This window comes from Nerophis lumbriciformis, linkage group LG18, assembly GCF_033978685.3.
Source record: "Nerophis lumbriciformis linkage group LG18, RoL_Nlum_v2.1, whole genome shotgun sequence".
Taxonomy (NCBI): Eukaryota; Metazoa; Chordata; class Actinopteri; order Syngnathiformes; family Syngnathidae; genus Nerophis; species Nerophis lumbriciformis.
This window is the reverse complement of record NC_084565.2, coordinates 21,308,875-21,323,095: the sequence shown is the minus strand read 5'-3', so window position 1 is coordinate 21,323,095 and position 14,221 is coordinate 21,308,875. Positions and strand designations below refer to the sequence as shown.

General features: G+C 39.5%; 1 protein-coding gene across 1 annotated transcript in view; it reads left to right on the top strand.

Moving 5' to 3' along the window:
* mau2 (MAU2 sister chromatid cohesion factor) overlaps positions 1-14,221 on the top strand; it is a 37,558-nt gene that overhangs the window by 8,416 nt on the left and 14,921 nt on the right. Inside the window, exons 4-12 of the mRNA XM_061977818.1 lie at positions 915-1,009; positions 1,246-1,273; positions 2,635-2,790; positions 2,901-3,047; positions 3,131-3,221; positions 3,313-3,416; positions 10,235-10,312; positions 13,446-13,511; positions 13,611-13,694. Coding sequence (XP_061833802.1) covers positions 915-1,009; positions 1,246-1,273; positions 2,635-2,790; positions 2,901-3,047; positions 3,131-3,221; positions 3,313-3,416; positions 10,235-10,312; positions 13,446-13,511; positions 13,611-13,694 — 849 coding nt within the window. The remainder of the gene's footprint in view (positions 1-914; positions 1,010-1,245; positions 1,274-2,634; positions 2,791-2,900; positions 3,048-3,130; positions 3,222-3,312; positions 3,417-10,234; positions 10,313-13,445; positions 13,512-13,610; positions 13,695-14,221) is intronic.

Here is a 14,221-nt window from a genome sequence, read left to right as displayed (position 1 = left end):
GGCGGATTGTTGTGACGTCATCGCTCCGAGAGCGAATAATAGAAAGGCGTTTAATTCGCCAAAATTCACCCATTTAGAGTTCAGAAATCGGTTAAAAAATATATATGGTCTTTTTTCTGCAACATCAAGGTATATATTGACGCTTACATAGGTCTGGTGATAATGTTCCCCTTTAAAAGACACGTTTCTCCTCTCATCCGTGTAGGCTCCATCAGTTTGTGCTCATAGACTTGGATTGGTCAGATCTAGTCAATACCCCAAATATTTATGCTCCAAAGACCAGGATGGTTTCACCCTATCATAGTGAGAAAAACTGTTTTGATGCAAACGAGAAATCCTAACTGTCAAAGTCAATGACAGTCGTTGAAGTGTAATTTCCCCTCGTTAGCATTGAGGTATTGTGTGGCAGAACGATCGCTGTGGATCGACGAGAGAAACTGGAAATTGTGATGTATCATGTTGTATGCATGCATGTTTGAAATAAAGTCAAACCTGCTAAGGCTTACATTCAGTGGCCAGCAGATGGTGGTAGGCTCTGGTCTCATTCAAAAATTGAAACCAGAGGTCTGGTGGGTAAACAAAGCATTTGGAGTGTTTTTTTATCATTCAGCTTGTTCAGTGTGCCGTAAAAGCCGCTGACCGGGGGCAGACGAGTGCCACCGTGCAGGAGGCGCCACATCGCCTCCATGCCTGGCTCATGTTAAATGGTGCCAGGCAGTTGGCCTGCTGCTGTGTTGTGGCTTCTTTGTGGTTGACTTGTGAGGCGTTCAACCCTGTTGTCCCAATGTCTGCTTGAAAACAAGATGGCAGCTGCCCTACTTAAAGGCTTCCTACAACTTTGGGACAGTTGCCATTATGACCTCTGCTGATACAGGCGCATGTCCAAATTCTCAAAAAGCGTGGTTCTTCTACAGCAACTTCACACACTGGAGAAAGACTTGGTGTCGGCATGCGACCTTCTGGGCGTCGGAGCGGAGTACGCCCGCGTGGTGGGCTCAGAATACACCAGGTACATCTCATTTCCATTTTTAGAATATAATGTAATGTTTGTTGTAGTTTCGAAGGCATGAAAACATTCCGAGACTGGCCTGTTTGCTCCACATTTTATATATGTAGCCTGTTTTTTCTAAACAATGATTGATTTTTATAAAATGTGTATTGGCACAGCACCATTTAATTATTGTTGCGTAAATGTTGGCTGATTTGTAAAAAAAAATGCTGACATGACGCATTTTTCTCTTCAAGGGCGTTGTTTCTCCTCAGTAAAGGAATGGTGAGTCAAACTTGTTTGTTAAAAATTATGTTTAAGCCTCTTTTTGTTGTAATATTTTAACTTCATACTTTCAGTTACAACTAAATTCTCATAAATCATACATTTTTAATGCTGTTTAATTGTGATTTTTTTTTTGATTAGAACAACTTTATTAGCAGTTAAAGACACAAATAAAAATAAAAAAACTTTTTAGGGAAATTTCAAACAGTTTTTTGGAATATTTTTTCAATGTAATATTCAGACATCTTGTCACATAACATCTTACGTGTCCTCTAATATTTACTTTTCTTAGAAAACAAAAATATACTATCTAAAAATAGTTATTTTTCTCATTATTTCTCAACTTTGAAAATTTCTACATTACTCTTATAAAATATATATTTATCATTAAATTAAATGAGTATTTCTCTATAATTATAACTTTTTTTAAATTGTAAAATTTTCTTTTCTTAGCATGTTATTCTTGTATAAGTTTTTATTTATCATTTATCATCATTTCGGGGCGGTATAGCTCGGTTGGTAGAGCGGCCGTGCCAGCAACTTGAGGGTTGCAGGTTCGATCCCCGCATCCGCCATCCTAGTCACTGCCGTAGTGTCCTTGGGCAAGACACTTGACCCACCTGCTCCCAGTGCCACCCACACTGGTTTAAATGTAACTTAGATATTGGGTTTCACTATGTAAAGCGCTTTGAGTCACTAGAGAAAAGTGCTATATAAATATAATTCACTTCATTTCACTTCACATCTAATGACATTATTCATGGCAACTTTTTTAAATTGCAAAATTGTCTATAGCATCACCGTGTTCTTGTAAAAAATGTTATCACTTGATGACATTATCCATGTATAATTCCATCCATCCATCCATTTTCTACCGCTTATTCCCTTTGGGGCAACTTGTTATCGTAAAATGTGCACTTAATTGTTATAAACTATGCTTTTTCTGAGAACAATTGCAGTCTCTTCCTACATTTTTTATTTACTCTTTGTCATGACTCGTTAAAACATTTTATCATGAAATAACATCGGTGTTTCTCTAAATTGTACAAGATTGTTGTAAAATATTTAAAAAATAGTTTTTCCTTAGAATAACTATTTTCACAGTATTATAACTTGTCATAAGTAAGCTGTTTTTGTCATGAAAAATAGGCTTTTTTGAAATATTCCCTCTTTTTAATTTGCATCACTAATTTGTACAATAGTTATTACTAAATTTATAATTTGTATAACCTTCTTTCCTTCACAACTATAATTAAAACTGTTGCTTCCAATGTTTAACGTGTAATAACGCACATTAAACAATACAATTACATTTTACACAACATGTTTTGAGTGTGATTATGTTTTCCTTGCCCTTCTAGCTACTGCTAATGGAGAGGAAGCTAGGGGAGGTGCATCCCCTGCTCACACTGTGTGGAACCATCGTAGAGAACTGGCAGGGAAACCCCATCCAAAAGGAGTCCTTGAGGGTCTTCTTCTTGGTCTTGCAGGTCACACACTACTTGGACGCTGGACAGGTGGGAGATTCATTCTGGTAGAGCTGGGACACATTGCTAGATTGTTAGATAAGATGGTTGGCTGGTAGGAGGGGATATGTTTGTAGAATCCCATGTATGCGTTCCCTCAGGTAAAGAGTGTTAAGCCGTGCCTGAAGCAGCTACAGCAGTGCATCCAGACCATTTCTACACTCCATGACGACGAGATTCTGCCGAGCAACCCAGCTGACCTCTTCCACTGGCTACCTAAGGAGCACATGTGTGTTCTTGTATATCTAGTAGGTATTTTTGAAATGTTTTAACCATGTTAAGTAAATCATTGAGGGTGGTGACCGCTAATGTGGAAAATATCCTCTAACAGGTGACTGTGATGCACTCCATGCAAGCGGGCTACCTTGAGAAAGCACAGAAGTACACAGACAAGGCTCTAATGCAGCTAGAGAAACTAAAAAGTGAGTGTTCCTGATCTGTTCTTGTACATTTTCCAAACAATTACGCAACAACGCCCTCGCTTAATCTTTGTGCATCTTTGTATTTTTGCAGTGTTGGACTGCAGCCCGATCCTTTCTACCTTTCAAGTCATTTTACTGGAGCACATTATCATGTGTAGGCTCGTCACAGGCCACAAGGCCACTGCGTTACAGGAGGTATTTGGTTACTCTTGCCTTTGCTTGTTGTGGTACTTTGTTGAGGATTGGTGCAATATGAACACCCAATTAACACTTACTTCGTATGTTTTACTTGTATTTTATTCTTTATGTCTACTCATGGTCCTTTTTTTTTGACAAGTTTTATTATTTTTATTTTACAACATTCCTCAGATGAGCCATCTGCCTCATGGGTTATCGGCCGTACTTGTGGGGGCGCTTGTGTGTCAGCGTCCTGGTGGCCATGGTCTGATGACCTCCTGGTGCAGATGGCTCCTGTGCTAGTGTTTACTCACATGTCTCCTCTGTGCTCAGCCATGCATTCGTTTGTCCATATAGTTGCATACCGTATTTTTCGGATTATAAGTAGCTCCGGCGTATAAGTCGCACCGGCCGAAAATGCATAATAAAGAAGGAAAAAAACATATATAAGTCGCACTGGAGTATAAGTCGCATTTTTGGGGAAAATTTATTTGATAAAATCTAACACCAAGAATAGACATTTGAAAGGCAATTTAAAATAAATAAAGAATAGTGAACAACAGGCTGAATAAGTGTACGTTATATGAGGCATAAATAACCAACTGAGAACGTGCCTGGTATGTTAACGTAACATATTATGGTAAGAGTCATTCAAATAACTATAACATATAGAACATGCTATACGTTTACCAAACAATCTGTGACTCCTGATCGCTAAATCCGATGAAATCTTCTTCCTCGTTGTCGCTCCTGGTCAGAGGTGGGTAGTAACGCGCTACATTTACTCCGTTACATCTACTTGAGTAACTTTTGGGATAAATTGTACTTCTAAGAGTACCGTATTTTCCGCACTATAAGGCGCACCGGATTATTAGCCGCACCTTCTATGAATTACATATTTCATAATTTTGTCCACCAATAAGCCGCCCCGGACTATAAGCCGCGCCTACGCTGCGCTAAAGTGAATGTCAAAAAAACGCTGCGCTAAAGTGAATGTCAAAAAAACAGTCAGATAGTTCAGTCAAACTTTAATAATATATTGAAAACCAGCGTTCTAACAACTCTGTCCCAAAATGTACGCAAATGTGCAATCACAAACATAGTAAAATTCAAAATGGTGTAGAGCAATAGTAACATAATGTTGCTCGAACGTTAATGTCACAACACACAAAATAAACATAGCGCTCACCTTCTGAAGTTATTCTTCATTCGTAAATCCTTCGAATATTTCGTCTTCGGTGTCCGAATTGAAAAGTTGCGCAAGCGTGGTATCCAAAATGGCCGGTTCCGTCTCGTCGAAGTCATCGGGAGTCAGTGTCGCTGTTGTTCTGTGAATCCTGCCTTCCGGAAAGCTCGGACCACAGTTGTGACCGAAATATCTGCCCAGGCATTTACGATCCACTGGCAAATGTTGTTGTATGTCGTCCGGCGCTGTCTGCCCGTCTTAGTGAAGGTGTGTTCGCCTTCGGAGCTGTGTGAAAAAAGCCACCCGGCCTCTTCGCGTAAACTTCCCTTAACCACTCGCTCATCTTTTCTTCATCCATCCATCCCTTCGAGTTAGCTTTTATGATGACGCCGGCTGGAAAGGTCTCTTTTGGCAAGGTCTTCCTTTTGAATATCACCATGGGTGGAAGTTAGCATGGCAAGCTAGAACCACAGTGAAGGATGACTTCTCATTCCCTGTGGTGCGAATATTCACCGTACGTGCTCCCGTTCCACAGTGCGGTTCACAGGAATATCAGTTGCTGTGAAATACGGTAGTAATCCGTGTGCGGATGGAGAGATTGCGTCTTTTTATGAACCGGATCGCTTAGTAGGAGCCATTTTGTGGTCTTTACAGATGTAAACAGGAAATGAAACGTACGGTGATATCCGCGCGTTTTTTCTTCTTCTTCCGGGGGCGGGTAGAAGAAGAAGCGCTTCCTGTTCTATGGGGGCGGGTGCTTTCCTTGGCGGTTGCTTGCGTAGAAGAAGAAGCGCTTCCTGTTCTACCGGGAAAAAAGATGGCGGCTGTTTACCGAAGTTGCGAGATCGAAACTTTATGAAAATGAATCGTAATAAAGCGCACCGGGTTATAAGGCGCACTGTCAGCTTTTGAGAACATTTGTGGTTTTTAGGTGCGCCTTATAGTGCGGAAAATACGGTAGTTTTAATGCAACATACTTTTACTTTTACTTGAGTATATTTATAGAGAAGAAACGCTACTTTTACTCCGCTACTTTTATCTACATTCAGCTCGCTACTCGCTACTAATTTTTATCGATCTGTTAATGCACGCTTTGTTTGTTTTGGTTTGTCAGACAGACCTCCATAGTGTTTCAACAAATACAGTCACTGGTGATGTTCACTCCGTTCCACCAATCAGATGCAGTCACCGGTGACGTTGGACCAATCAAACAGAGCCAGGTGGTCACATGACCTGACTTAAACAAGTTGAAAAACGTATTGGGGTGTTACCATTTAGTGGTCAATTGTACGGAATATGTACTGTACTGTGCAATCTACTAATACAAGTTCCAATCAATCAATCAAAAGTGTGAAGGAAAAAATACCCTTTTTTGTTTCAACCGTACATCCCGTCAAAAGCCTGACTGCACAGTTCCTGTCTTCACAATAAAAGTGCCGCTCCATCGCGCCTGCGCTTTCAAAATAAGAGTCTCCGTAAGCCAGCGCAAACAAGCTAGCAAGCTAGCAAGCTACGGAGTTTGCCGCCAATGTATTTCTTGTAAAGTGTATAAAAACGAATATGGAAGCTGGACGAATAAGAAGGCAAAAACCAACCACTTTCATGTGGTATTAGACAGAAAGGAGGAACTTTTTTTCTCCTCCATTTGAAAACGTGGACGTTACCAGCACTACTGTCTGATTACAATCAATGCAAGTCATCAGAATCAGGTAATACACCAACTTATATTCTTGTTTTCATGAAAGAAAGGAATCTGTATGTGTTAAACATGCATGTATATTCATTAAAACACCTTTAACATGTAAACAAAAACGGCAAAATAAATAAATATAAATTATATACTGTATATATCAATGTATGTATATATATATGTGTGTATATATATATATATATGTGTATATATATATGTGTGTGTGTGTGTGTGTGTATATATATATATATATATACAGGTAAAAGCCAGTAAATTAGAATATTTTGAAAAACTTGATTTATTTCAGTAATTGCATTCAAAAGGTGTAACTTGTACATTATATTTATTCATTGCACACAGACTGATGCATTCAAATGTTTATTTCATTTAATTTTGATGATTTGAAGTGGCAACAAATGAAAATCCAAAATTCCGTGTGTCACAAAATTAGAATATTACTTAAGGCTAATACAAAAAAGGGATTTTTAGAAATGTTGGCCAACTGAAAAGTATGAAAATGAAAAATATAAGCATGTACAATACTCAATACTTGGTTGGAGCTCCTTTTGCCTCAATTACTGCGTTAATGCGGCGTGGCATGGAGTCGATGAGTTTCTGGCACTGCTCAGGTGTTATGAGAGCCCAGGTTGCTCTGATAGTGGCCTTCAACTCTTCTGCGTTTTTGGGTCTGGCATTCTGCATCTTCCTTTTCACAATACCCCACAGATTTTCTATGGGGCTAAGGTCAGGGGAGTTGGCGGGCCTATTTAGAACAGAAATACCATGGTCCGTAAACCAGGCACGGGTAGATTTTGCGCTGTGTGCAGGCGCCAAGTCCTGTTGGAACTTGAAATCTCCATCTCCATAGAGCAGGTCAGCAGCAGGAAGCATGGAGTGCTCTAAAACTTGCTGGTAGACGGCTGCGTTGACCCTGGATCTCAGGAAACAGAGTGGACCGACACCAGCAGATGACATGGCACCCCAAACCATCACCCAACCATGCAAATTTTGCATTTCCTTTGGAAATCGAGGTCCCAGAGTCTGGAGGAAGACAGGAGAGGCACAGGATCCACGTTGCCTGAAGTCTAGTGTAAAGTTTCCACCATCAGTGATGGTTTGGGGTGCCATGTCATCTGCTGGTGTCGGTCCACTCTGTTTCCTGAGATCCAGGGTCAACGCAGCCGTCTACCAGCAAGTTTTAGAGCACTTCATGCTTCCTGCTGCTGACCTGCTCTATGGAGATGGAGATTTCAAGTTCCAACAGGACTTGGCGCCTGGACACAGCGCAAAATCTACCCGTGCTTGGTTTACGGACCATGGTATTTCTGTTCTAAATTGGCCCGCCAACTCCCCTGACCTTAGCCCCATAGAAAATCTGTGGGGTATTGTGAAAAGGAAGATGCAGAATGCCAGCCCCAAAAACGCAGAAGAGTTGAAGGCCACTATCAGAGCAACCTGGGCTCTCATAACACCTGAGCAGTGCCAGAAACTCATCGACTCCATGCCACGCCGCATTAACGCAGTAATTGAGGCAAAAGGAGCTCCAACCAAGTATTGAGTATTGTACATGCTCATATTTTTCATTTTCATACTTTTCAGTTGGCCAACATTTCTAAAAATCCCTTTTTTGTATTAGCCTTAAGTAATATTCTAATTTTGTGACACATGGAATTTTGGATTTTCATTTGTTGCCACTTCAAATCATCAAAATTAAATGAAATAAACATTTGAATGCATCAGTCTGTGTGCAATGAATAAATATAATGTACAAGTTACACCTTTTGAATGCAATTACTGAAATAAATCAAGTTTTTCAAAATATTCTAATTTACTGGCTTTTACCTGTGTGTGTGTGTGTGTGTGTGTGTGTGTGTGTGTGTGTGTGTGTGTGTGTGTGTGTGTGTGTGTGTGTGTGTGTGTGTGTGTGTGTGTGTGTGTGTGTGTGTGTGTGTGTGTGTGTGTGTGTGTGTGTGTGTGTGTGTGTGTGTGTGTGTGTGTGTGTGTGTGTGTATATATATGTATATATATATATATATATATATATATATATGTGTGTGTGTGTATGTTACTCATCAGTTACTCAGTACTTGAGTAGTTTTTTCACAACATACTTTTTACTTTTACTCAAGTAAATATTTGGGTGACTACTCCTTACTTTTACTTGAGTAATAAATCTCTAAAGTAACAGTACTCTTACTTGAGTACAATTTCTGGCTACTCTACCCACCTCTGCTCCTGGTAGGCGCCGCTAGCGTCCTTTCTTTCTGCTGGTCGATTGCCGTTTTCTGCTGCATATTTCACTACGTCCAGCCTGTAATCTGTAGTATATGATTTACTTTTTGGTGCCATTTTTGTTCAGCCCTTGTCAGTTTTTATAAGGTACCGCCAATGTAGAAATGATCCATTTTAATAGCGACGGCAGTAGTATATAGCAGTTAGCATCCCATGACCCACAATGCACTTCTGCCATGACCCTCCACTGCTGAATTCTTATTGGTTGACGTGTGTGTGACGATTGCTGACATTTTGCTTCGTCTCTTCCGTGAATTAGATAAATCATATTACCGTATATTACCAAATAAACGCCCTTGGGCAAATAACCGCCCATGTCCTAATAGCCGCCCAGGGTCTGACCCCATTTTGTGAATTAACCGCCTCTTCCTAATAACCGCCTATGTCCAAATAGCCGCCCATGGGCTGTTATTTGCATAATTTAGATTAAAATCCCATTTATTTCATTAAGCCCAATTTATAAGCTAAAAGGAAAAGCAAAGGTGCAGTAATTCTGGTAATTACGGTAACAGCAGACACGTGGAGTCCAGAGAGTTACATGACAATCAAAGGCTTAACGAAATCTGTGATGTGATGGCTTACGTTACGTGGGGATTCTGGGTAATCAACATATTGCAATGGGTGACCGCATATAGCGTAACACACACTCATCGACAACAACAAACCCACGAGAAAAAGTTTCAACATGTCAAGCAACAGTAGCAGTGAGTTGAATGAACAGGATACCGGTACACCACAACTGATGGACGGGAATACTTTAAGGGGGAAGAAGAACAGAAAGTTTGACTTCAAGTTCAAGCTAGCGGTTGTGAAGTATGCGCAGCAGAATTCTGGTTTGGCAGCGGCCAGGCAGTTTAACGTTGACCCAAAACGTGTACGAGAATGGAAACAAAAAAAGGGAGAACTACTATCTCAGTCGGCAATCGATGGAAAACGGGCTCGCTTATCTGGTGGAGGTAGGAAGAAAGTGAGCGACGAGCTTGATGCTAATTTATGTCAGTGGATACATCACGTTCGTGGACTGAACCACCGTGTGTCCCGCAAAATGATCCGCATTAAGGCCAAGGAGTTGTATGCCACCGCGAGTGACACGAGAGACATCGGGGTGGTGTTTGGTGCAACGAGTGGCTGGCTTAATCGATTCCTCATGTTGATCTCTTGTTTTTTTGTTTGTATGTTTACAATAGCTTTTACATTTAAAGTTTTTTGTATGAAAAAAAATACTGGACAGTAACCAAATAATGGCCTGGTGCAAGCTGGTGCAAAAATAAATAAAAGCCTTGTGCAAATAACCGCCTGCTTCTTTTAAACGCCTGTCTCCAAAATCGATTTTGTGAAATAAACGCCCGGGCTACTATTTGGTAATATACGGTATTTGATATTTTACGGTAATGTGTTAATCATTTCACACATAAGTCGCGCCGGAGTATATGTCGCACCCACGGCCTATGAAAAAAACTGCGATTTATAATCCGAAAAATACGGTATGTGCGTGTTTGTGTTTGGTATCTGTGTCTGTGCGTAAGCATGTGATAATGGGGGATATGCGTCACCGGGGTATTGTTTTTAACTTTGTAAAGCACTTTGCGTTGCATTTTTTTTTATGTATGAAAAGCGCTTTATAAATAAAGTTTGATTGATTGATGTGTCCACATTCTCTGTATCCAGATCTCACAGGTGTGTCAGCTTTGCCAACAGTCTCCCAGGTTATTCACCAACCACGCTGCTCAGCTTCACACGCTATTAGTGAGTATTTTCTACCTTCACTCTCAGGACATTTGTGTGTCTTGATTTTCAATATTTCATTTACTGTTAAGGTTAACTTTTGACCAGGATTTGTTGTTGTATTATCATTTTTTAACAAATATTAGAAAGTGTTATCAATAAGAGATTTTCAGATATGCCAACACTCTTTACCCTTTTGGCCAATTTGGACCCTCTGACTTCCATTGTAACCACATACTCATAATGTAGTATTACTCTAATTCTAATTCATGTTAATAAATCTCAAATACGTTTTAATTGTGATATAACCCTCCTTAAAGCCACCAGAGGTCAGCAAAGCTTCAGCTCATAGTGTCCCTTCTTTGGTTCTCTGAACATTAGTGTGGTGAAAGTGGAATAAAATATTAGGGATGTCCCGATACAACTTTTTCACTTCCGATACGATACCGATATTGTAGCCTTGAGTATTGGCCGATACCGATATCAATACGATACGATATAGGCACGAATCATACATATATTTATTCCTTATTTTGTTGTGTGGAATGTTAGAAAAGGCTTGATAAAGTGATGTTACTGTTACTGATGTTGTAGTGTTAAAACAGAAAACAATAGTCAGCAAGAGTAGGTATAGGAAAAACTGACCCATTTATTATTAACCAATTGGTTACATAAATTTTAACCTTCAACATAAGAGTATTACCTCAACAAATCCAATAAAAACAAAATGTTATATTTAAAGTGCAAAATAACCACTAATACCAACATAATTATACAATTGAATAGAATAAATTAAAAATAAATGAGAAGACCCTGAAAAATAACCTAAATAAATCCAATTTAAAAAAAAAAAAAAAAAAAAAAAAAAAAAAAAAAACGTTTTAAAGTGCAAACAATTCAAGTTCACTTCAGTTATTTTTTTACTGTCAGCATATGTTGGAAACAACTGTGGGCAGGGACAAAAACAACACAATATTGTCCACTGTCCAACTGCTCTAAGTTAAGAGTTCACAGCTCCAGTTTCACTGACTGACTGTGCCCAAAACAATGTAGTAATTACTCTTAGTCTTCACTGAAGAATAGTGTAAACACAATAAACATATCACTCTAATAACAAGAGCATAAAACAAATAATAATCAGTCAGTGCTGACTACCCTTACTACTCCTCCTCCTCCTTCTCCACTTTCTGCAGTCCGAGCATAATGTGGAGATTTTTTTTTTAATAAGATAAGCATTTCGGCATGCTGTGCTGTCAGCCTGCTCCTGTGCTCCTCAATGATAATTGACGCTGTGCTGAAGAGCCTTTCACTCTCCACACTCGTGCAGTATCCACGGGACACTTGCGCCTGACAAATGTTGCATTTAGCGGCAACGTCTTTGTCCGTCCGAGTTTAGGTTAAAATACTTCCACACAGCCGACATCACTACACTTTGCTGCAAGCACACGCGTTGTCGTTGTTGTGATCACGTGGGCTGTGCATGCTGGATCAGAGACGCTCTTCTTCCGCGGCCGGCACCAACGTGAATTAAGGGGCATTGCCGCCACCTACTGTGTTGGAGTGTGATCAAACCAGAGTCACCTATTATAGACGTGCTGCAGCGTTAAATGGACAGCTTATATCGGAGCGCGTATATCTGAGTTTTTAGATTCAGTCCGATAAAATCCGATATTCACTTTTTTGGCTAATATCGGACTGATTTCCGATATCAATATCGGATCGGGACATCCCTATAAAATATGAACATATTTCACTTTTTATGAGAGGGAGACCTAAGGATAGAAAGGGGGAGTTTTTTTTAATGAACTAATTTTCAGCAATAAAAGTAATGCCTCAGGTTATCAGTTGTTGGCCTCGTCAAGGTTGTAATAACTTCTTTAAAAAATTGGCTTAGAGCAAGCCCGGGCAATTATTTTGACTCGGGGGGCCAAATTTAGTGAAAAAAATGTGTCTGGGGGCCGGTATATCTATTTTTAGGAACACTAATATAAAACCTCACAATAATGTCTGATTGAATGCTAAAACACTAAACACCCAGAATGTATATGAAAATAATGTGATTTAAAATATTAACTATTCATCATTTTTTATTAAAAAAAAAAATATATATATTAACTATGAACGACAAAACACTGAATATTGACAACATATGAACGTCACACCCCCTCTCGATCGACATATTTTACAATCAAGCGAAACGCAACAAAAATGCAACAAACACAGCGAAATATGAACGCCAAAGGTAAAAAATAAACCCTCCTACAGTCTGATTCATCTGATATATCACTAAGCTTTAGACCTTTGTTGTAAAAATCTCCTTCCGCGTCTGTCCCTGACACGCGCATTTCAGGCTGGCTGCTCTGGAAACGCTCTCCACCCACACTGCTTGGTGCCTCATCTGAGCTGCTGTGACTTAGATTACCATAGTAACTAGTATATCATGCAAAAGTGCAGATTCAAACCATTGAAATACTTTGTATAGTTCAAGACTTACGGTCATTTGAAAACATCACTGCACATCATAATGGCAGCTACACTTTCAATCTTAAAGATCTAAAAAAAAAATATTTGGGAATGTCCAGCGGGCCAGATTGAAAAGCTTAACAGGCCACATGCGGCCCCCGGGCCTTAATTTGCCCAGGTCTGGCTTAGATGGTAGAGTGGCCGATCAGAAACTTGAGGGTTTCCTGGTTCAAATCCAGCTTTTAACCCTCCTTGCTCCGAGTGCCACCCACACTGGTGTAAATGTAGCGTAGCTGTCGATAATGGGTTTTCAATGTAAATCTCTTTGAGTCACTAGAGGAAAAAGCACCATAAAAATATAATTTACTTCACAACTACACTTCTCTTTGCACTATATATATATATATATATATATATATATATATATATATATATATATATATATATAGTTTTGTACCCAATGAAAAAAGTGACAAAAATAAAAAAAAACTTTTTTTTAAAGTCAAGAATATAATATCATCATGGTTAGGTCAGTTGAAAAATTCTAAAGCGAGAGGAACAAACTACACATTAAAATGTTTATAATTGTTCATTTTATAACGAAGACCTTTTCAGGACCAAAGGGTAAAACGTGTAACCATATTCATGTAATAGTGAGCACAATTGATCGAATGTTTCCTCTGTTTTACAGGGCCTCTACTGTATCTCAGTCAACTGTATGGATAATGCAGAGGCACAGTTTACGACAGCGTTGCGGGTGAACACATTTCACATACTTTATTTTGCCTTGTCCATTTCATGTCACCTATGCAATGTTCATTCTTGACTTTAATGTTCAATCTCTGATATTTTGCAGCTCACCACACACCAGGAACTATGGACTTACATTGTCACTAACCTGGCCAGCGTCTACATCAGGGAAGGAAACCGACATCAAGAGGTTAGACAGGAATGCTGTTTGTAATTTTGGAGGGGTGGTGTCTTTAGAGTGATTATTTTTCTTTTCTTAAAAAGTTGAGTACCAAATCATACCTAAAGAGTAATATATAACATTTTAGGTTTGATTTAGCAGTGGTTTTTACTATGTGAGGCAGTCTCAGGGATGAACTTTAGTCGGTGTTTCATTATTTGCCCACTAGAGAGCGCTATCAACAGGCAAGCTGCTCACTTCCATGGTTCTCATAAAGCAGTGGTTCTTAACTGGCTTGGCTTGGGGACCCACCAGCATTCCTTTAAAGGGACCCTGTTATGCAAAAGCAACTTTTTTACCTGATGTTACCTGCTAATGTGTATTTGGAATCTGCATAAGTCCCAAAGTTTTGAAGTCAAACCATGAAGGCATTGCGGAGACATTTATAAAACAATCGTGCCTTTCTTCCCACTTCCTCCAAATGGTCTGTTTGAAATTTTGTCCAAGTATGATATTTTGTTCAAGTGTGACGTCAGGGGATTATCCATATATGGCAG